Source organism: Chrysochloris asiatica, unplaced genomic scaffold, assembly GCF_000296735.1.
Source record: "Chrysochloris asiatica unplaced genomic scaffold, ChrAsi1.0 scaffold00150, whole genome shotgun sequence".
NCBI classification, from domain to species: Eukaryota; Metazoa; Chordata; class Mammalia; order Afrosoricida; family Chrysochloridae; genus Chrysochloris; species Chrysochloris asiatica.
Window position 1 is genome coordinate 4,922,895 of NW_006408668.1, and position 23,501 is coordinate 4,946,395.

At 40.6% G+C, this 23,501-nt stretch overlaps 1 protein-coding gene and 1 pseudogene across 1 annotated transcript in view; both read right to left on the bottom strand.

Moving 5' to 3' along the window:
• LOC102819302 overlaps positions 1-9,022 on the bottom strand; it is an 11,258-nt pseudogene extending 2,236 nt beyond the window's left edge.
• Positions 9,023-9,345: 323 nt separating this feature from the next.
• Positions 9,346-23,501, bottom strand: part of PDCL3 (phosducin-like 3) — a 58,426-nt gene continuing 44,270 nt past the window's right edge. Inside the window, exons 4-8 of the mRNA XM_006870772.1 lie at positions 22,330-22,459; positions 16,886-16,976; positions 16,331-16,474; positions 13,787-13,995; positions 9,346-9,488 (exon numbers count right to left, since the gene is read on the bottom strand). Coding sequence (XP_006870834.1) covers positions 9,346-9,488; positions 13,787-13,995; positions 16,331-16,474; positions 16,886-16,976; positions 22,330-22,459 — 717 coding nt within the window. The remainder of the gene's footprint in view (positions 9,489-13,786; positions 13,996-16,330; positions 16,475-16,885; positions 16,977-22,329; positions 22,460-23,501) is intronic.

Sequence of the window (23,501 nt, forward strand, 5' to 3'; positions counted from 1 at the left end):
AGTGTTCTGGGACCATCCCCTGAGCCTGCTTGGTCGGGTATTGTTGCTGGCAGAGCTCTTTACTGTACTTCCACCCAATCCACCATCTTGTTTGTTCTCCTAATTTTTCTTTTTTTTTTTTTTTTAAATGTATTCACTTTAATAGAGATACAAGGACTAGTAGCAGCATTTCTCATATTGTTGTTAGTGCCATCACGTAGGTTCTAACTCTATGTGACCCTGTATAGGGGTTCCAAGTAGTGGCTGGTGGGTTTGAACCACCAACTTTGCAATTAACTGTCCAGTGTTTATCTTTCAGTGTCACATCAAGGCTCCATTTTTCATTTGTTGATGGTAAGTGTTGTCGAATTGGTTCCAACTCATAGCGACCCTGTATAGGTTTCCATGGAATGGCTGGTGGGCTTGATCTGCAGACTTTACGGTTCAAAGTAACTCGAAATCCAGTGCAGTAACCCACAGCACCACACCAGAACTCTATTTTTCATATTGTTGTTAAGTGCCATCAAATCGATTCTGACCCATAGTGACCCTGTATAGTGTTTCCATGGAGCAGCTGATGAGCTTGACTCGCCGACCTTACAGTTCAAACGGCTTTGCAGTCTGGCACATTAACCCACAGCACCACACCAGAACTCCGTTTTTCATATTAAGAAGTTCGTATTTTCAATATTTTTGTTGGTGATGAATGGATTCAGAGAGCTCATGATCTAATTTCAAAATTAAAAGCCATGATGATCAAGTTAAATTAACCTAGTAGACCCTTTCCCCCTAGGGAATACAGCTATATCATGTCATCAGTTCTACATGTACACACACGCACATACACATTTTTAACATCTCTGAATTCAGTGTCTCACAGTTGCTGCTGCCCAGCGGCAATTATAATCAAATTGTCATTGCTCGCCACCTTCTGGTAGGATCTAGAAACACCCACATCAAAACTAGCAGAATAAGGTCTCAGAGCAGGACTTTTAATGAGGAGTGTATTTTAATACCTTAACCCATTTATTTTGATTCTATCTTCCTTCTTTATGTGTGCACCAGAGTGAGGTATGACAAAGTATACATCTGTATAGCTCAAAAGAGGCTCTTTCAAAACATAAAATAGAACTATGGTCCAGGCAGCTATGGTCCATTCCATGGTCAGACTCACCATGGAATCAATTCAGTGACCACAGGTTTGTTTTTTCGGCTTTGGTACCTCACAGGTGGTTTATTAATATTAAAAGAGGTAAAGAGCTTTGATCATTTTTGACCTATATGGACTACTCTATGAATAGCAGAGAGTCACTATATTGCTTATTGTAATGACAATTAATATGTGCTGAGGGCTACCACATGGGAAACCATGTGTCTCTCTGGCCTTAAAGACTGTCTTTCTATTAATATACCATTCATGCCTCATCTAGCATGAATTCATCAATTTGGATCTTTTTATTGGGAGATGGGATTCCTGGTGTGGCCTTGTAGGATCAGCACTGGACTGTGAACCACAAGGTCAGCAGTTTAAACCCACCAGCTGCTCCTTGGAAACCCTATACATTTAACCACGACAATTGGGAGATGATGAAATGGAGTCCAAGGTGGTGGTTACACGAAGACATTGTGTAATCAGACTGATTGGAGACTGACTAAAGCTTTTTATGTCAGGTCAACTGTTGTTGTTGTTATGAAGTGCCGTGGAGTCAGTTCTAACTCATAGCGACCCTAAGGTTCTGGGGAGCAGCTGGTCGGTTTGAACCGCCGACTTTATGGTTAGCTGTCAAGTGCTGATCCTACAGCATCACGCCAGGAGAAATAGAGAAAGGTAACACCAGTAAATAAGATTTGAAAGATGAGAGGGGAATGATGTTTGAGTGTTAGCTGTTAGGACACTTCTACTTGTGGAAGAACAAAGCTAGAAAGAGAGCAGTTCAGAAAGGGGAGAATCTCCTTATGCAACACTGATCTCTTTCAGGTCTCAACTTCAATCTCCCACACCCCAAATGTGTTCCTCCTCCTTTGCTTCAGCCCCTCAAGGTTAACAACATCATCAACCACTCAGTTGCTGGAGCTAAAGCTGTTGCTGTTGTTAGTGCCATCAAGTTGGTTCTGACTCATAGTGACCCTGTACGGTTTCTGAGCAGCAGCTAGTGGGTTTGAACTGCTGGCTTTGGGTTTCACAGTCCAGGGCTGATTCTACTGCACCACACCTAAAGTAAAGTCCTTTTACTCACTCAACTCCAGCCTCTTCCCGGACACAACACAACATCTTATCATTTTCACCTCTAAATTATGAGACCTTCTCTCCCCTTTCTGATACCCCTCCATTCCTCACCTGGACAACTACCAAAGACTTGTAAATGGTGTGCCCTTGCCCCTGGTCTCTGCTGCGTTTAACCTGAGAACATACCGTAGGACATACATTATCGTCTTAAAACAATTTTTTTAATTTGAATTAAAACCATTTTTAATTTGAATAATTTCCAATCTGATCAGATCACTAACCTGCCTGAAAGTCTGTTAAACTCCGTACCTACAGAACAAAATAGAGACCTTGCACTTAACAACAACAACAACCATAGAATAACAGACTGTTCCAATGTCTCAACTTTCTTTCTGGCCTTTTCTCCCACCATTCCTAAGCATGCATCAGTTGCTCCCTCATGCCAAGTTAGGTTCATTGGAATAGTTACATCTGTTCTTTTCTGTCTTGAATCCCTTCCTCCCCTTATATAGATTCTTTTCTAATTTCCCCATCAGACAGAGCTAATACCATCCTTGACTTCCTACTCAAGACACTTTGACATATGTCCACTATACCATTTTAGTATATTCTAATTTCAGTGTGTTCTAAGTCCTGGTGTGGCGCTGTGAGTTAATATGCAGAACTGCAAAGTCAGCTTGAACCTCAAGGTTGGAAGTTCGAGCTCACCAGCTGCTCCTTGGAAACCCTATACAGGGTCTCTATAGGTTGGAACTGACTCGATGGCACTTAACAACAATTATCACTTTATGTTCTGAATTTCCCAGAAAAAAATGCTGGTTCCTTAGAAGCAAAATCTTCTCTTTGTAACCCCAGCCCATGTCTGGCACATATCAAATGATAAATAACGGTTTGATGGATCAGATGAAATTGGATTAAATTTTTGAATGGACAGGAAGAGAAAGGGAGAAAATTATTCCTCTAATAGAGGAAAAGTTAGAGAAGCCAAAACAAGAGTTTCAAAGAGGAACGGGTCAAACACATAAAAAGTTGTATTGAAGCCTTGTAGAGCCCTGGTGTGGTGCTACAGGTAAATTGCACTGGACTGCAAGGTTGGTTCAAGCTCACCAGCCGAGCCTCAGAAATCCTATACGGGTCAAAACCGATTCGACGGCATTAACAACAACAGAGGCCCTTAGATTTTGTGTTTAGCAATCTCAATAGAGCAGTGAATCTGAAGTCTAACTAATCTGCTGTATGGTTTCTATTTTTTCTAGTTTTATTTGCTCATTTCTAATTTAGTTGCATTGTATTTTGAGATTGTATATGGATCCTATAGAATTGTTTTGAAACTTGCTTTATATTCTTTTCTGTGTTGATATCATAAATATTCTGTGTGTGCTTAGAAGGAATGTGTACTCTCCAGTCTCAGATGAGATGTTCTATAAGATGGTATAAGACTGGGAAATATTTTGTTTGGTTGTACATTAAGTCGTCAATAGCAACACAACAATAAAAAATTGAGTTAATTTTTTATTGTTAATTGAGTTGTTAAAGTCTCCTACAAAGGTACTATTTATTTTTATTATGTTTGATTTATCAGTTGCTGAGAGAAGGGTGTCAATATCTCTCAATATAATTGTTGTTAAGTGCCGTGGAGTCGGTTCCGATGCACAGCGACCCTGAACAGGGTTTCCGAGGCGGTAAATCTTTACGGGAGCAGAAATCCTCATCTTTCTCCCGCGGAGCAACTGGTAGTTTCAAACTGCTGACCTTGGGCGGTTGGCAGCCCAATTCGTAACCACTACGCAACCAGAGTGGATGTCAATCTTTCTTTGAAATTCTAGCAAATGAGGTTTGGTATAATTTGAGACAATAGTATTTATATTATATGCTGCTGCTGGTTTAAGTGCCGTCAAGTTGGTTCCGATTCATAGTGACCCTGTATAGTAAGACTTTAAATCTTTGCGGGAACAGAAGAGCCTTATCTTTCTTCCAGGAGCAGCTGCCGGGTCCAAACTGCAGATCTTGTAGTTCGCAGTCCAGTGCTTGATCATATGGAGCCACCATGCTCCCCTAGTATTGTATGCTGTTGTTGTTGAGTCGGTTCCACCTCATAGGGATCCTGTATAGGGTTTTTGAGAAGTGGCTGGTGAGTTTGAACTGCTGACTTTGCAGTTCAAACCAACTTTATGGATAGTGCTTATGTGTACACTAGGGATCCTAGTATTGTATGTTTTGTTGTTAAGTGCTGTTGAATCGGTTTAAAGTGTTTACAAGAAGCAGCTGATGAGTTTGAACCACTGACCTGTGGTTCAAATTGACCTTGCAGTCCAGTGCATATGCCACACAAGACTCCAGTATTGTATGGTACATACAAATTTAGAACTATCCTACTTTTCAAGTAAATTAAGCCTTTTTTAAAAGTACATTGTGAGCCTCTTTATATCTAAAAATGATTGTACCTTAGAGCCTTAGAGTCTGTTGTTTTTCTTATGAGAGGGTAAGTTAAAAAAAAAAAAAAAAAAAGCTGTTATGGTTCAAGTTCAAGTTCATATATGCATGGATTTCTTCCAAACAAAGTATTTTTAAATGCCTGTGTGATGACTGGAGACGTTTTCTCTGCAATACACTTGTCTTATCTTGCTAGGGTGCCTTCAAATTTAAAAAAGGATACTTTTTATGACCAGGGAAAATAAAAGCCATTTTGAGCTCAGAACCACAATCAAATTATTAACAAAACCCAAGTTGACATCTTCCCAAATCACTGAGGTTTTTCAACAGGTTTACAGGAATGCTGCCACACGTCTTTAGATCGATCAAATGGTTTGAAGAAAGTTGATAGGACCTCAAAAATAAGCCAAAAGAGGGAAAACTGTCAGCCTGGGCAAATGAAGTCCAGAAACTGGTAGAAAACAACCATGGTTTGGCATTATCGATGTTAAGCAAACACCTTGACCTCAGCAAACTTTTGGCACAATGGATGTCAAAAGCGTTGCGTGAAGATCAGCTAGCTCAAGACCCAAGTTAATGAAGATGATTTTATGGAACAAATCATAACCAAGAATGCGTTTGGGATTTACCAGTACAATCCAGCCTATAACTTCTCCCATTCCAGTTATCATTCTACTTTACCCAGTTTTTTTTTCAACTTTTTAAATGTTTTATTGTGAATTATGTGATAGTTTACATGGGAGAACATTAGCTTTACATTCATCCTATCGTATATTATTTCATTGCCATGGTTACAATCTCCTCCATGCATCATTAAACAACCAAAGGGTATATACCCCACAAGCCTGCCCCTCGGTCATCAGCACACAGCACCTCTTCCTCTCTGGATCTAGAGTCCCCAGCTGCTCCATCTCTCCACGTCATCGTCTGTTTCCATCTCTGGCGTCACTGCTTCTCTGGGTAGGATCCCACACTCTGCTCTTCTCCCGTGATGGTCCCAGGGACCTCCACTCCTGGACTGCAAAGTCAACCACTCCCCTCCTTTTGCTACAAAATGTCTATCTTTACATTTCCAACCCTCACAGTCAGTCCTGAGAGCAATTATTCACTATTGTAACACGAGTCCTATCCCCTTTTTCAACTTTTTATTGTGAATTGAGTGAAGGTTTACAGAGCAGATCATGTTTTACATTTAGCAATTTATATACTTTGCTTCATTACAATGATTGACATCTGCATGTACCAACAATAGGATTTATCTCTTTTCACTTTAACATTGCATTCCTCGCTGTGTCTCCGGCTACCTTTATCTTTCCTCTGCTATTCTCCACAATCCTGCCCTGTCAACCAAGCTAATATGTGACAACTGGTGTGGCAATGAAGGATAAGCACTGGACCACAGGATCAGTTTGAACCACAAGGTCAGTGATTCAAGCTCACGAGCTTCTCCTCTGAAACCCTGTACAGGGTTGCAATGCAATGAAAATGACTTGATGACACTTAACAACAACCTTCTAGTTCATGAATAAATTTTCCCTCTCCCTCCCTGTGTAGCCATAATTGTTTATTATGAAAATCCTTTCTTAACTTTTTACATTGGTCTCATACCATATTTTCCCTTCTTTCAGTTCCACTAATTTCAAAACAATTTCAACTGATTTCACTCAGCATAATATCCTGATTCATCCATGTTGTGGGGTATTTTTCAGATTCATCATTATTCTTCAACATTACATAGTATTCCATTGTGTGTATGCACCAAAGTTTAACTATTCTTCCGTTGATGGGCATTTAGGCTATCTGTCTTGTTGACGTGTCTCTTGTAGACAGAATACTGAAGGATCCTGTTTTCTTATTCATTCTACTGTCTCTTGACTGGTGCACTTAATCCATTTATGTTCAGTGTAATTATCAATAAGTATGAACTGATTGCTGTCATTCTGGTTTGTGTGGTACTGTTGGATTCTTTATTCTACATAATTTTCTGCAGAGTTCATTTTGCTTGTGGACTTCATTTGTTGATTAAATATTTATTTTCCTTCTTATTCACCCAAATTTAGAACCTTCTGATTTCATTCCGTTGACCGTGACTGAACTGGTTTGAATGCCTGGACAAAACTGCCATTGGTGACAGAGGGTGCTCCTCGAAAGTTCCCTGAACCTGACTTTGTGAACCACTTAAAACTCTTCTGAAATACTTCAGAACCACCAAGGAGGGAGCTACTCTACCTCACTCAATGGCCTAGGATCTAGGGCCATAAAGACGGCATGTAGAATCTAACTACATTCTTTTCCTCCCCTGCAAAAAAAAAAAAAGTTATTTCTATGTAATTACATAAATTAAGTGCCATTGAGTTGGTTCCAACCTATAGCGACCCTGTATAAGCTTTCCAAGGAGCAGCTGGTGAGTTTAAACCATTGACCTGTGGTTCAAACCGACTTTACAGTCCAGTGCATTAAGTCAGTCTTATTCTATTTTACATCTCCCAGTCATTTACTGTGGAGTCCTGGTATAGCACCATAGGATAAGCACTGGACCACACGGTCGGTTTAACCTGAGGTTGGCAGTTCAAACTCACCAGCTGCTCCTGTGTTACACAAGTATTGTTACACGTGAGCCCAATGCAGCTGCCACTGTGTCACTCCATCTTGTTGGGGGTAGTCCTCTTTTTTTGCTGACACTCCACTTCACAAAGCATGATGTCTCTCTCCAGGGACTGGTCCCTCCTGATAACATATCCGAAGTAGGAGAGATGAAATCTTGCCATCCTGGTTTCTAAGGAGCATTCTGGCTGTACTTTTACCAACACAGGTATTTGTTGTTCTGGTGGTCCATATACTTTCACTATTCTTCTCTGATACCATAACACAAGCGCATCAATTCCTCTGCAGTCTTCCTTATTCATTTTCCAACTTTTGCATGCATATGAAGTTGTTGAAAATACCATGGCTTGGGTTAGGTGCATTTAGTCCTCAAACTGACATCTTTGCTCTTCAATACTTTCAAGAGGTCTTGTATAGCAGATGTGTCCAGCTTTTAGGATAAGACAAGATTTTTTTCAATTGGGGTAAAATATATATAACATAAAACCTGTCACTGTAACCATTTTTATATAAACTTACAATTCAGTGAGATCAGTGACACTGACTTCCTTTCTTATTAAATCAAGTTCTGACAGTATAACTACAAAAACTGATTGTATCCTGGGCACTGTGGCAGGCAGGGTTCATTAGCCAATCCCCCTGGTACCTAATTTTCTCTTGAGTTCAAACCAAGGGCTTGGTCTGGCCTGAAGGAGAAAAGCACGAGGCACAGCTTACACACGTACACAGAACAAAGTGGCAAAGTGAACTGGGTCCCCGAGCCCAGAAACACCCGCCGCTCTTCATCACTCTATAGACACAGCTTTCTTCTCCCAGGTGTGCTGGGCAGCTCTCTGGTATATGCAGCATTTAAATGTCTCACCCTTGTTTCTCTCCTGGCATTTCATCTTAAAGTCAACACCAAAAGAAAATCCAAGGGAGACACACTACTTCAAAACCATGAAATAAGCAGGCAAATGACAGCAGGGAACAAGTTTATTCCAACCCTGCAATGAAAGTTTTACAAAAAGCCTGTTAAGGAAAGCCGATACACAGACAATGCTTATATCAGCAGCACTGACTCTGTTATGTCACACACACACACACACACACACTCACTAACACAGACACTTGTGACAGAGAAAACTGGTCAAAGCTGCTATTCTTTGAATTATAGTAAAAACAAATTTTAGAACACAATCTGAAGGACACCTCTGTCCAGTCTGGTTCACACTTTTCAGATTTGAACCAGCATTCAGTACTGCTTCATTCAACACAAATATTAGGAGATACCATCTCCCCCAATTTTTCTGTTATCAATGTCAATTTGACGGAAAGTGCCAAATGCTACAAAAATTCTGGTTCAGAAAACATCTTGATTTTATTTTTTATCGATTGATTTGATATTGATGTATAGCTTATCTACTTATGTATTTATACCCTATTTCTTTCCAAAAAGGTTTTTTATGTGGCCTTTTATAATAATCAAAATTAGTTGATATTTTAAGTATGATGCAATCACTATTTTAACTAAAAAAGCAACAAAACCCAATGAAAGGTGGCAGTGTGAACTGGACTCCTTCAACTATTACTCTATTAAAATGTTATCTGTTTCATAAACATTAGTGCCTTTCTTCTAAATAGAATAAATACTAAGATTATTGCTCCCCAAAGTCATTCCTGTATTTTATTTAATAATATTGGTCCTACCTTTATAAAAGGACAAATTAAATAATGATGTAACTATAAACCTTACATCGTACTTTTTGTCTATAATTTACTTACATTATAAAACTCCATATTCCTTTTTATATAGCATATGTCAACAAGCAGTTAACATAGATCCATGGCTTACTTAAAATGTAAGAGACATTTGTCATACCAATATCCAGTTCTTTTTATTTTTTAAGGAAAGGTCATTAATTTTTTAAAAAAATAGTTGCAAGAGATTTTTAAAGGTTCCCAGCAATGATTATTTCTGAAATGTGTACGATTTTTAATACATAATCTTATATAAAAGGGTAGAAAACAACTCAGAGGATTAAGTTCTGCATTATGTTTTTAAAAATCCAGATGATCTGCCAACATCAAGAAAGTCTGGCTAGTTATCACTGTTTGGACCCTCAGTCGTCCTCAGAACTGCTGTCTCTCCTTGTGGGGACGGAGCACCTCACGGATGACAGTAACGCGTCTTTTACTTGTTTCTTGGGGTTTTCCTCCAGCTCTGTCTTGATTGCCCCAGACTCAGACAATTTCCACTCCAACTCTACATGTTGACAAAAAAAAAAGCAAATCAACTAAAAACAGTACTGGATGGAACTCCTCACATATTGAGGTTCACCAAGTTATTTATTTAGTTAGTTATTTTTCACTCAAATCTTGTTTGAAACTAGCCCGTGTACTACAAAAGCACTGAGGTCAGTTTCAATGTTACTTTTCCTCCTTTTACAACCACCCAGACCAGTGTTTAGATCCCATGGGAAAGGGAACTGGAGGATAAGTTATTTTTTGAAGTAGAAATGAAATCATCACATTAATGACCATTTAATTCTAGTGCCTTGAGAATGAGCCCTGATGTGCCACCGTAGGATAAACACTGGACTGGTAACCGCAAGGTCAGCATTTCAAACCCACCAGACACTCTCAGAAACCCTATACACAGGGTCACTATGAGTCAGAACCGATTCGACAGCACACATAACATTAAGATGACTAGACAAGATGAAAAATAACAGATCTTTAAAAGACACAAAATACTTTCAAACACTTTTTTAGAAGATGAAATCAAATGAGACAGTACATAAATTAGCAACTGTGGAAAAATTAAAAAATACAAAAATAAGCCTGTTTTCCATCAACTATAGTTTCTCAGTGTGGACAATTATCCAGCAAAGAAATCAGCATGGAACCTGTACAGGAAATCATTTACCCAGTCCCGCTGGCAAACTAATCATTAAATCTAATTTTAGTTAATAAAAAGAAATGCTCAAGCCTTATGCCCAGTTATTTCAGTCTAACATGTCAAAGATAAAAGCATGACCCACTAGAACTGACTAATATGCACTAAGTAATAATCACTTTTAAGTGCTTGAAAGAAATCAGTCACTAAAGGTTCAGATCCTAGCCTTCTCTTATACTCTGTGAAACTCCACATGAGTGTGGGATCTTTGTGAAGCAAAACCAACTAATTTGGATTTTCTACTGCAGAAAGAACCATGGTAGAACAAAAGGACTATAGGAAAGGTTCTAAAGCAAACAACCCGGATGTCATTTATACGTTGTTTAAAAATGCCAGTGAGTCTCTGCTAATTAGATACTTATGTGAAAACCTGACAGCCAATTTTACTGAAACCATATTAATTCGCAGTGCTCTAGAGAGATGAGGGATGATATCGTGGTTGTGGTGGTGTGCCTTGGAGTTGGCTCTGACTCATAGCAACCCTGTACAGGGTTTCCAAGGCTATAAATCTTTATAGGAGCAGAAAGCCTCATTTTTCTTCCACGGAACAGCTGGTAGTTTCAAATTGCTGACCTTGAGGTTAAGCAGCCCGACTCGCAACCACTACGCTACCAGAGCTCCTTTAGGAGCGATACAGGAAGATAATATTCGAATCAAGAACAAATCCTAAGTTGCTGTTAAGTGACGCTGCATGATCAGCACTGGACTGCTACCCACAGGGTCAGCGGGTCAAACCTACCACCTGCTCCCTGGAAGCCCTTTCAGAGTCACTATGAATTGGAACCGACTCAATAGCACCTATTGACAACATGGAGATGAATCACATGAGTATTTTCAGCACTAGATTGGCAGTTCAAACCCACCAGCTGCTCCTCAAAAACCTTATACAGGAGGTCACTATGAGTCGGAACCGACTCGATGGCACTTAACTTAGGCTCGAATATTATCTTTCTATATCTATGGTAGCGTAGTGGTTACGAATCGGGCTGCGAACCTTAAGGTCAGCGGTTCGAAACAACCAGCCGCTCCGCGGGAGAAAGATGAGGCTTTCTACTCCCGTAAAGATTTACACCCTCGGAAACCCTGTACAGGGTCGCTATGGGTCGGAACCGACTCAACGGCACTTAACAACAACAACACAACAATATCTATGTGTATTTCCATTCCCATGTCATTACTGAGTGCCATCGAGGTGACCCTCTGCAACACTGTAGAACTGAGTCATTGTTTTCTAGGCTGTAATATTTATAGGAGATTGCTAGGTCTGTCCCCCATGGCTCTTGGGTTCAAAACACCAATCTTTCAGTTAGCACCCAAGTGCCACCAGGACAGTAAGAATTTACATTTAATGCTATTTCTTTATGTGCAGCAATGATTATGAAAGGAGCTTTGGTGGAGCCGTGCTTAAAGTGCTCAGCTGCTAACTGGAAGGTTGGCTGTGTAACCCACCAGCTGCTCCGAGGCAGAAAGATGTGGTAGTCAGTTTCTGTAAAGAGCATGGCTTTGGAAACCCTATGGGCAGTTGTACCCATTGTAAAAGATCATTATGACTCAGAACAGACTTGATGGCAATGAGATTTGGTTTAATCACTATTAAGTATAAAGTTGACTAATCCTCAAATACATCTTTCTAAAAATAAAGACAGTAACTATTATACAAGGCTTCAAAATGTTCAAGAAAAAATTCCACTCTATTTTAATAGTGGAATATTTTTCACAGAACTTTTAGAAATCTCTTCTTATGGTACATTCAAAAAGGTCAAAATCAAATGCACACATTTAGTTTGAAATGCTGCATGCTTTTAAGCACAAGAATGAATGTGTAATTTTAGTGTCATCTGTGAATGTATGTATTTTTTCTGTGAGTATATAAAAGTATGTATTTTCTCCCCAGATGAGTATCTTAGTAGCTTTAAGAATGCTGGCAGTGTAGCATCTGATCTCCTCTAACTTCATTGGTGGAAGGAGAGAAAATCAAGATCAGCATTGGCCCAAGACTGATTCCTATGAGATGAGGTCAGACATACCTCCTCTCTCCACTTTTTTTACCATTCTGACACCACCAGACATAGTTCTTCAATCAGGGCAGCTTCTTCTCAGCCAGGCCTACAGGGAGGCCCTCATTCTGTCATCCCAGTCTCTGCCCAGATCAGCAAGTGTCACACATCTCTTTAGCTGTGCCATTAAGTGCCCAGAGGTACCTACTCTGCAAGTAAGCCTTGGCCCATAGGCACTCAGCTCTCTCACTCTGTTGGTCGGCATGCCCACTGTAGCTGCCTCACTATGAAGGCCAGGAAGACCACCATTCTGTCTTGTACCAGTCTCCTGGTTCTGTTGCTGCCATTTCTCTGCTGTCCCTGCCACTGCCTCTCACACATTGCCTCTCTGGTTTTACAGCTCTCTGTCTCCTGAATTTAATAGATTCTCAGCTCAGAGATCCTGAATCCAAAGGATGTGCCTGACTCCCAGTTCTTCTTTCTTAGTGGTAGGGAAGTCCCTTCCTCAGACTCTGGAATTGGCTCATCTTAACCCTAATGGAATGTCAAAACTAACCAATCCCCTTGTTAGGACTCCACATACCTTATTTGCATGATCCGTCCCCAAAATGGGTATCATGTACCTCATTTCCTCAGCTAACAAGTTATGCAATCCCCCTGGTGGGTCACAAGAACCTTATCTGCACAGTCCATACAATCATTGTGTGGGAGCTATAAGACCATGCATGACAAAAGGGTCACATTAAGTCAGTCAATACATCACATTGTAAATAAAACTATGTTTAGAAATATTTCAGTAAAGAGAAAAATAATCCTACTTAGTGGAAAGCCTGGCCTCATATAGCTATATATACACATTGCACATATGCATGCATATAGTATGTATGCATTTATGTATGTATTCATGCATGCATGTATACTGACATTGCCATGTGCGACATGAAAAAAGGAATTAAAAACACATCCTTCAGGGAGTTATGAGGCAGAACTCAATAAACTTTTAATGTTAATTTAAAAGCTACTAAGATATTCAACTGAGGAAATATTTTCTATTGAAAAAGCTAATGTGTGTGCATTAGCATTTGTTATTAAAATGCTCATGTAAATGAAATAAGTGAACCCTAAGTGATGCTGAAAGAGCTTAGAGCACAGCACACTAAACTACAGAGACAAACTATTCTAGCCATTAAAACAAAACAAAACAAATCTATATTTAAATCCATTTTGCATTCCTTTCACTAAAAATTATTAAACCCAGAAATTAACTGCCTGGTTACTAGCCTAAAATGAGGGATTAAATATCTTCTTCATTTTTAACAACCACTGTACAACATGAGTCCTGGTGTGGAGCTGTAATATAAGCACTCGACCATAAGGTTGGTTTAAAACTGCAACGTCAGCGGTTCAAATCTATCAGCTGCTCCTCAGAAACCCTATACTGACTCGCCATGAGTAGGAACCAACTTGACAGCACTTAACAACGACAGCACAGAAGCAGAAGTGAACTCAACAAAACATCATAACACGTTTAGGAAGTGGGTATGCTTTTCAATAGAAATCTCCCTAACATCTCGAGTGTGCCCCTGCCCATTTCTGAAAGCCTCTTACCATCTCTTGTCAGGTTCATGCCACCAAACACTAGAGGGCCAATAAACTGAGCCTTGATATCTCCTTCAAGATAAACAAATATTGTGGGCAGATTCCTATCAGGATAATTGGGGATGCAAGTTGTTGAGATGGCTTTGATAAATTTAACATCAGGAAACTTTCGTGCAAGTCCAATGAAGTGTTGATTTATTAGAGCACAGAGGGGTATCCTATAAAATCAAAGAAAAAAAAAGAGAGAATGGTTGTGATTTTTCATTTACACAAAAAACAAACCCAACTACCCTTCTATACTGTATGAAAGGGCTACAAAAAGTTCTTGGAAAAAATGGAATTAAAAGATAAAATTTTTCCATGAACTTTTTGAGTAACATACTAAATCGGGGGTGGAGGGGATTCCTTGCTGGTTACCAGGATGCAGGAGGTAGGGTGAGGGGAAGGAAGGGAAGGTGGAGCACAGGGTAGGGAATAGACACAGGATCTCTGAGTGCTGGGGATGGGGGCAATACACAAGAAGGGGGAGGGGAATGGAAGAACAAGACTGATAGGAAAACAATTAGACAGGTTTGCATGGGGTAAGTGGGACAGAGGTAAATAATGATGTATGCACAACCTTGGAACAGGGCTCTGGGATCCAGGGATTGTGACATAGTTGGAATGGGAAAAGTGGGGGAAATAATGTTAAGATGCTTGGCTGTCTTTTGTAAAAAAAAAGCAAATTGATAAGGCAACTAGTACGATCCTGTTTAAGCCAAGATATATTCCCGGCAGGGCTTTTATCTGTGCTTTTAGGGAGTAGAAATGGTGGCAGCCTTCCAGGCTATTGGATGTAGAGTGAATTGAGATGCAAAAATTAGTGAAACAGAAGTGGCAGAGTCTTTCTTCACCTGTGAGCACTAGCTAGCTTTTCAGGGTTTCTTGTTTGTCCCTCCCCACAACACTTTTCTTGGACTTTTTTTTTTTTTAAGGAAAATCACAGCATAGCCCTATAAAAACTGAACTATGTGCATCATTTCATGTTTTCTCCTTTACACCTGATATCCCTAAAATAGCTTGATTATGGAATGGATAGCTTTAACTATAAAACATTTTCATTATTACTGTTTATCTTGATTTAAAAAATAAAGATAGTAGAATAAATATAACATTTTGTGTCTATAACTGACCCTAAAATAAAGGTTATTTAACTTCTAAAAAATAAAAGTAAGGATGGTCAAGGGAGAAGAGCACAAGCGGGGTGCAGGACCCTATCCAGAGAAGCAGCGACACCAAAGATGGAGGGAGAGATGAGGACATGGGGAGAGGGAACAGCTGAAGACTGAGGACTCCAGACTCATGGAAAGAGAGGGACTGAGTACTGGCAGCCAGGAGGAAAGCTTACAAAATGTGCTCTTTGGTTGTTTAAATTATTATATATTCCTGAGTGTTTCTGTGTATACCCCCACCCCCCAAAAAAGGGGCTGATGAAAGGAGATGCGGGTAGGTCTCTTGTGATACAATAGCGAATAATTGTTATCAGGACTGATTCTAAAGGCTGGAAATGTAAAGGCAGATGTTTTGTGGCAAAGGTAGGGGAGTGATTAACCTTGCAGTCTAGGAGCGGAGGTCCCTGGGACCATCAAAGGAGAAGAGTGGAGAACGGAACCCTACCCAAAGAATCAGTGATACCAGGGATGGAGGTAGAGACGATGACGTGGAGAGATGGAGCGGCTGGGGACTTTGGACCCGGAGAGGGAGAGAGGCTGTATGCGGATGATCAGGGGGCAGGCTTGCGGAGTACACCCTTTGGTTGACGGATGACACATGGAAGAGATTGTAACCATGGCAAGGAAATGATATACAATGGAATCAATGTGAAGCTGATGTCCTCCCATGTAAACTATCACATAATTCACAATAAAGCATTAAAAAACAAAAACAAAAACAAACACCTTTCTAATGTGTTCAGGAAAAACCATGAACTCAAAATCAAACTTTAATTAAGCCCAATAATAAGACAGAAACATAGTGCAAGTGTAGAAGATAACTGCTATGCCGTTCTATAAGGTTGAATGTGATAGCATTTCAAGATTTAGAATGTCTGAGATAGATCAGAATGTATTTCCTTCTTTGTAGGAACTCCAAGTCAGCCAATGGGCTCTAGAGTATAAGAACAAGCCTGGACAAGTGAGAAACAATGAAACTGCTGCATCAATTACCACAGGAAATTATTAGAAAGGTCACCTTGCCGTCCATAACAGGAATGAATTCTGCAGAATTCTGAAATGCCAGATTTGCTCAAAATGGGTGATTAACTTAGGAATTCCTTTTCAGCAAAAAGACAGGTCATCATTCTACACTTTAACAAAAGCATGAAAAGAATATATTTATCACAAAATATTAATTTGAAGTCTTAAGGTGAAAATTGGGCATTCAGATTTGTGAAAACTAGCAATACAAACACACAGCAATAATAAACTAAACTCTACAACATGGATTAAGCTCAGGATGCTCAAGACATAAATTCAAAAGAAGAGTTTAAAGAGAGTACGTTAAAGATCAGCTCACCCTTGTTTGTAAAGGTGCAAGATTACCCATAGGCCCTCACCAGCTTTCGTAACTTCTTGAATATAATCCTTTCCTGAGATCTCCAAAACTTCTCCAAACTTATTCTTCAACTGAGTTGCTTTCCACTCAGCCAGTCTTTGCTGCCTGCACGACAGAAGATATAATAGGAACATACGTAGGTATCTTTGAGACAGCAACCTGTATAAAGATCCAGGTTTATTATACATGTTTCTTATGACAAAGCCTAAGACATGTTCACTGAAATCTGCAATGCTTTTATTTAATTACGATCTTTTCTTAATTCTAAGGAGTCCTGGTGTGGCGCTGTAAGATAAGCACTGGACCACAAGGTCGGTTTGAACCACAAGGCCGGTGGTGCTCCTTGGAACACTAAACAGGGTTGCTATGAGTCGGAACCGACTCAACGGTAGTTAACAAGAACAACACCTTAATCCAGTTTCTGCAACATATCTTGGGTTAAAGATGAACTCTTTCAGAGGACAAACATTTTATTATCAAGCAAAAAAACCAACAGTCCCTCCAGACGACGCTAACCTGTACATCTCAACAGCACGTTCATCCTCCTCATTAAATTCGTCTTCATTATCCTCCAGCTCGTCCAAAGTCATATCTTCATAGGTTTTGACTGAAAGGAGTTGTATAAACAAAAAGCAAAACATTGAAAAGATAAGTAAGTGTACACTTTGGTTGTCTTCCCTCCATCTTTCCCCTAAAGATGTGCATCCAATGCCAGAAGCCCTCTCACACAAAAACCAAAATAACAAAGTCTCCAAAACAATATGCTGGTGAGGAAGCACTTCCTCTTTGTAAAGAGTGCTTTACAAAGACGCAACTACATTGCCATCCACAGGCTAGCACACCGTAATGATGGCAAGGAGGTCCTCACAAACAGGGCGTGCTGTCAACTGATCTCATCTCACTGGAGATGACCAAGGAAACCATCAGTGTCCTCTGGGGAAGCATCCTTCCTGGAGTTAAGAGCTTGGTAGCACACTACTTTTTGGTCTTTTCTAATGAGGGATACTCAACTACCCCCTGCTGGAAAGTTGAGTTTGATACATCATGACCCTATCCGATCAAGCAGTACTGCTCGGTAGGGTTTCTAAGGTTGTAAATCTTCACAGGAGTAGAAACCCCATTTTCTCTCCCAGAGTAACTAGTGGGTTTGAACTGCTGACCTCTCAGAGAGTAGCCCAAAGGTTAACCCACCGCACCACCAAAGAGCTTTATAACGGACAAGCAGCCCTATCTTTTTCTAACCAATTACTATGACATTGGTTGTTTATTTTTATTGCTCTGAACATTCTTGCTTCTGGACATCGCATCGGGCTTTCAACACCCTTAACTCCATGGAACTGCCTTTACCAAGTTCAGCAACGATCTCCAACAATTCTTCATCCTTGTCCTGCTTGATGAGTGCGCAGCATCTGATCCAGCCAATCACCGTTCCTCCCTGAAAGACCTTCCTCCTCTGCCTTCCAGGAGGCCTCTCTCCTCCTACCTCTATGGCTGGCTCTCCTTTGAACCCTTCACTGACTTGAGTTTCCCAGGGCTCATACCTGGGGGATACCTGGTCTATACTGCATCCACTTTCACTGCTTTAAATACAGTGTGATCACATCCACTCTTGTTGCTTTAGATACTATCAATATTCTGACAACTCCTAAAAGTATGCCTCCAGCCCATTTTCTCTAATTTGGAGAAAAATACACCCACCTTCCCACTTAACATCTCCATTTGTCTAAGAAGCACTTCAGACATCAGAAGGCTCAAATAGAGTTCTTGCTCTTACCCTCCAAATCTGCTTGTCTCTCAGCTCTCCTCCTCTCAGTTGATGGAAACTATTCTTCCAGCCACTCGAGTGGACAGTCTTGCAGTCATCCTTGATTCATCTTTCTCTCACACCCCACATAAGACCCATCAGAAAATCCTGTTAGCTCTATATTCAAAATATATCCAGACCTGTCTACTACTTCCACCATGACCGCTCTAGTGTAACAAGGCACTGTTCCCTCCAGATGGGTCTCCCTGCTTCCTGCCCTGCCCCCACAGTCTGTGCTTAGCAATGCAGCAACAGAATGGTGCTGTCAGAATGGAGAGCGTGTCACTCCTCTGTTCAAAATCCTCAAAGATGTCCCATCTCATCACAGGAAAAAGCCAGTCTTTAGAGAAGCTATAAAACTCTTCGTGAATTTTCCCCTATGTGTCTTTTTAAACTCACTTTTCCCTCCTACTCTCCTCTGTCACATTGGCCAACCCCGGATTCTTGAACATGCCAAGACGGCTTATTTGCTGAAGCAGCTCACCTCACCTTTTTTAGGTGAACTCAAATGTCAACTTCACCTCCTTCCCTTCCTTTAGGTCTTTATTCAAATAAGAACTTTACTTTCCTCAGGTCTTTATTCCAATCTAAATAACTTTTTCCTTTTTTTTTTTTTTTTAGTTTTTATTATTAATTGAGTGAAAGTTAACAGAGTAGGTCATCAGTTTTACATTCAACAAATCATATACTTTGTTTCATTACAATGATTATAATCCCCTCCATGTACCATCAGTTAACAGTATTTCTCTCTATTCATTTTAGCTTTTTTTCTTTTTGATCACTCAGGCATATATAATAATTTATACAACCAAATAGCACATTCTGCAAGTCTGCCTCCTGGCCACCAGCTCTCAGTCACTCTCTTTCCATGAATCTAGAGTCCTCAGCTGCTCGCCCTCTCCATGTCCCCGTCTCTGCCTCCATCTCTGGTGTTGCTCATTCTCTGGATAAGGTCCTGCATTCTGCTTGTGCTCTTCTCCCTTGATGGTCCTAGGGTCCTCTGTTTCTAGGCTGTATGATTAACTACTCCCCCAGTTTTGTTATAAAACTTCCATCTTTACAATTGTGACAGTTGCAGTCAGTCATGATAATAATTACTCACCACTGAATCATAAGAATCTTATCCCCATCTCTTTTTACCAGACCCATCTGGACAAGATGAAAACTAGTCAGTGGGGACTCTTTTTTTCCCCACACACTCTTAAACTAAATTCCCTCTTGAAACCTTGTAAGCCAGTCACTTCATGCCTTTATCACCCCCTCATTTTAGGTAGCCAATGTCTAAGTTGTCCGTCCCAATCTACCAAGTGTACAGAGGGGATAGCATTGATACTTGAAGTGAAGACTCCTTCCCTCTCTGATGGTATTTAGAACTACTACCTCCATGAGTATAGATCAAGTTCATCAAATTATAGCTATTTTTTACTCTCGTTTCCTTTATCAAAAATTGTTGGGGTTTTTTTGTTTTTTTTCATCTTCCTCTAGTCAAGTTCTGATTATCAAGCCATAAAGGCTAGGTCAAATGGGTACTATATGCACAATTGGACGCTCTTGTGTGTCTCCTCCCCTCACTTCATATCAGCTGGATGCTTCACTCTCAGCTCTAGCCCTCCTTGGCTATATCCATGTCCGTAGACCCAGGAGTCCCCAGGTCTCACCGCACTTCGGACCAACCAGCCCTTCCTCTTCTCTCTCTCATCTCCAGGTCAATGGGAGCCTATGGACTGTGATTGAATTCAGCCCATTTCTTTATTGCTGCCTTTCCCCCTCTTCTACTCACCAGCAGACCAATGTGATCTCCAGCAAGCTTACATGCCTGCTCATGTGTTTCCTTTAAGTTTCAGTCTCAGAGGGTATTTGTCCTGAAGGGACTTGATAGCTTGCCTTGATGGCTTCCCGTGAACAACTTGCTTAATTCTTGTAGTAGCCAATCATACTGCCATTTTTGTTCTGGATTTTTCCAGATGATCTTTCTTTGAAGATGTATCTTCTGTTGCTCTAGCTGTTCCAGGCTGATCTGCTTGTCCTTTTTCTAATGGGAATGTCCCACCTCAGAAGGTTCTGGACGGAACTCAAGATTCCACATAAGGCCCTGCATACTGCAAAGGCTCCACAAGAGGCCTATTTCACTGAACATAACTTCATCCTCTTGAGGACCTCACTCAAATGCCATCTTCACCTCCCAGACTTTCCTCAGGTCTTTACTCAAATGTGATCTTCTCAGTGTGAGGTCCTCTCGGGACCCATCTACAACTGCACCCACCTTTCCTCCAACCTCTTCCATCCCCTTTCCTGTTGCATTTTCCTTATTTATTTGCTTGACTGCCTGTCTCCCCTACTAGAATGTAAGTTGCTTGAGGGAAAGGGATTTTGTCTGGCTTGTGCACAGCTAAATCCCCACTGCCTACACCAGCATCTAATGTTGGGTGCCATCCAGCCAACCCCAACTCATACCAACTTCAATGACAGAGGATGCTTTAGCCACTGGGCCACCAGAGGTCCTTACATTAACATCTAGTACATAGTAATCACTCAAAAAACACTTCCTGATAAATGCTTTGCAATAAATCCTTCTCTCGATAAATCTTTGTCTAAATCGGCTGCAAACGGGGCAATAGTACTAGCCCCTAATCTCAAACCTTGGCACGCATCAGAAATCTTTAGAGGCTCTTACTTAAAAGACAGAACCTGATGGAGCGACTGGAGACTCTAGTTGTGTGCTGGTGTCCAGGGGCCAGGCTTGCAGGGTATGTATACCCTTTGGTTGTTTGAATGATTATATATTCCTGAGGGTTTTGGTGTACATCCAAAAAAAAAAAAAAATACAGAGGCAACAGAAGCAAATACTGTTGAATGATCAGGATGAGCATAAAGCTGATGTTCTCCCATGTAAACTATCACTCAATTCACAATAAAAACTTAAAAAAAAAAAAAAGACAGAACTTGGGCCCCACCTCTGGTCTCACTGTTTTTTTCTGAGTTGTTCCTCCCTCATAAATACAAATACACTGCTTCCTAAGGCTCCTACCTGATCTTTTTCAAAGTTGCTGTTGTCAATTTAATCCTACATAGACAGTTTTCAAAAGAGCAAATTGCTCAAGGCAAACCTTTGAACTAGCCAAGCTAAACAACTGTTCATATTTAAGATGACTTCATGGGATATATTTGGTTAAAAGTTTAAAGATTATCTGAGGGCAATAGTTTCTGGGGTTCACCCACCCTCTGTGGGTCCAGAAAGCCAAGAGTCCATGAAAATTTGAAGTTCTGTTCTGCATTTTCTCCCTTGACTGGTCAGGATTCTTCTGTGGGAACTTTGATCAAAATGTTTAGTAATAGTAGCTGGGCACCATCTTCTTCTGGTCTCATGGCAAAGGAAGCAGTTGTTCATGAAGTCAACCACATATTCTGTATACTTCTATTCCTGACTCTCCTTCTACCTCAATTGTTTCAGGGGAACACAGACCAATTCTTGTGCCTTGGATGAAATTATTTTTACAAGCACCCCAATGGATTCCAATTCAGGTGGTATGGTCAGCTCTAAGGAAACTTTGTGTGGAGCTGTGGGTTAATGCGCTGGACTTCAAAGTCAGTTTGAACCACAAGGTCAGCAGTTCAAGCTCACCAGCTGCTCCTCAGAAACCCTATACAGCTTTGCAATGGGTCAGAACCGACTTGACGACACTTAACAACAAGGAATCCCCATATAATAAACATCTTATGCCTTCCCAAATTAAGCCATTTTAATTTAATATTATCAGTCAAACCAGACACAATGAAGTGTAACCTCAGGAGATTACAAACACTAAAAACTTCTTTTTAAGCAAAACTTTGTGGCATTATCCACAATGAATCACAAACCAGAAAGTCAGATATAGAGTTACTTTCTTCAGGATTAGCATATGCTCATCTGACACAGACAAGGAAGGCACTGTGGAATTGAAAGGAATCTGGGGAGCTTTTCTCCTGACCCCCAACTTGAAAGTTCAGGCAGGTGATGACTAGAAGCATCCTGTAACTTGCCCATGGTCAGCCATGTCAAGGTCAAGTCCCTGTCTCCTAACTCTTACTCAAAGGACCTTAACCACAGCAGGGCAAAATTTAGAACACTGCTTCCTAACCCAGACAGACATGTTATAAAGAAAATGAGCAAGCTCACCAACTGACTGCTGAAGGATTCGCTGCTCCTCCTCTTCGGCTTCCTTTTCCAATTCTCTGGAACTTTCCTTTGAGGGCAAGATGCCCTTTTTGCGTAAAATGTCATTCCACTCGGTGTCTGCGTTAGGATCCTAGAATGGGAAAACCAAGAATACTCTCAGTGCAAAGTCCAGTGTGGAGGGTACCAGAAGGAGGCCAAATGGAAAATGTGGTAGAAAGAGGAATGCAAATCAGATTATTCTGTGATCTCTTTCTGAGAAGGTATGTCATATGCCCCACAGAATCCGTTCTACTCTTACAATCCCCACTTGAACCCTCGATGGAGTAGTGTTGGGGTAAGTCAGGCAATGAGGCACAATTTGGTATCAGATCTAGCATGTGTTTAATATTTCTATTAATGGAGTGTCTCATCCAACAGATATTTATAAATTATGGAGCCCCAGTGGCACAGTGGTTAAGCACTCAGTAGCTAATCAACAGTTAGCAGTTGGAACCCACCAGCTGGTCTACAGAAGAAAGATGTGGCAGTTGGCTTCAGTAAAGATCACAGTCTTGGAATTCCTATGGGGCAGTTAGACTCTATCCTACAGGGTTATCACGAGTTGGAATGAACTCGACAGCAAAGCGTTTATACATTAATCAGTGTACTAGACAGCAGGGAAGTAAGGTTCAAGCTCACCAGCCGCTCCTTGGAAACCCTACACAGAGTCGCTATGGGTTGGAACCAACTCAAAAGTACTTAACAACAACGTTATAGTGGAAAAGATAGGCAATCACCAAGTAAATATACAAAAATATGAGGGAGCTTCAAAAAGTTAGTGGGGAAATGTAATTAAAAGATAATGAAATTTCCCCATGAACTTTCAGAAGCCCCCTCTTATATTTACAAGCTGTGGCCAAGTGCAGTGACCACCACACTGCTGGTCTAGAGAGGTATAGGGACCCTCATTCCACAGAGGGTCTCTTAGAAAAGATGACATTTCACCATCACCTAAGTGTGGGAAGAAACCAAACATTTCCCAGGCAAAGGTAGCAAGTAGCATGTGCAAAGAGCCCAAGATTGAAGAAATGGTGACATTTTGAATATCAAAAAGTCCTTAGAGGAAAACAAACAAGATGGCAAATGGGGTGGAAGTGCAGTGAAGAGCTCCATCAGCAACAACACAGAAGACC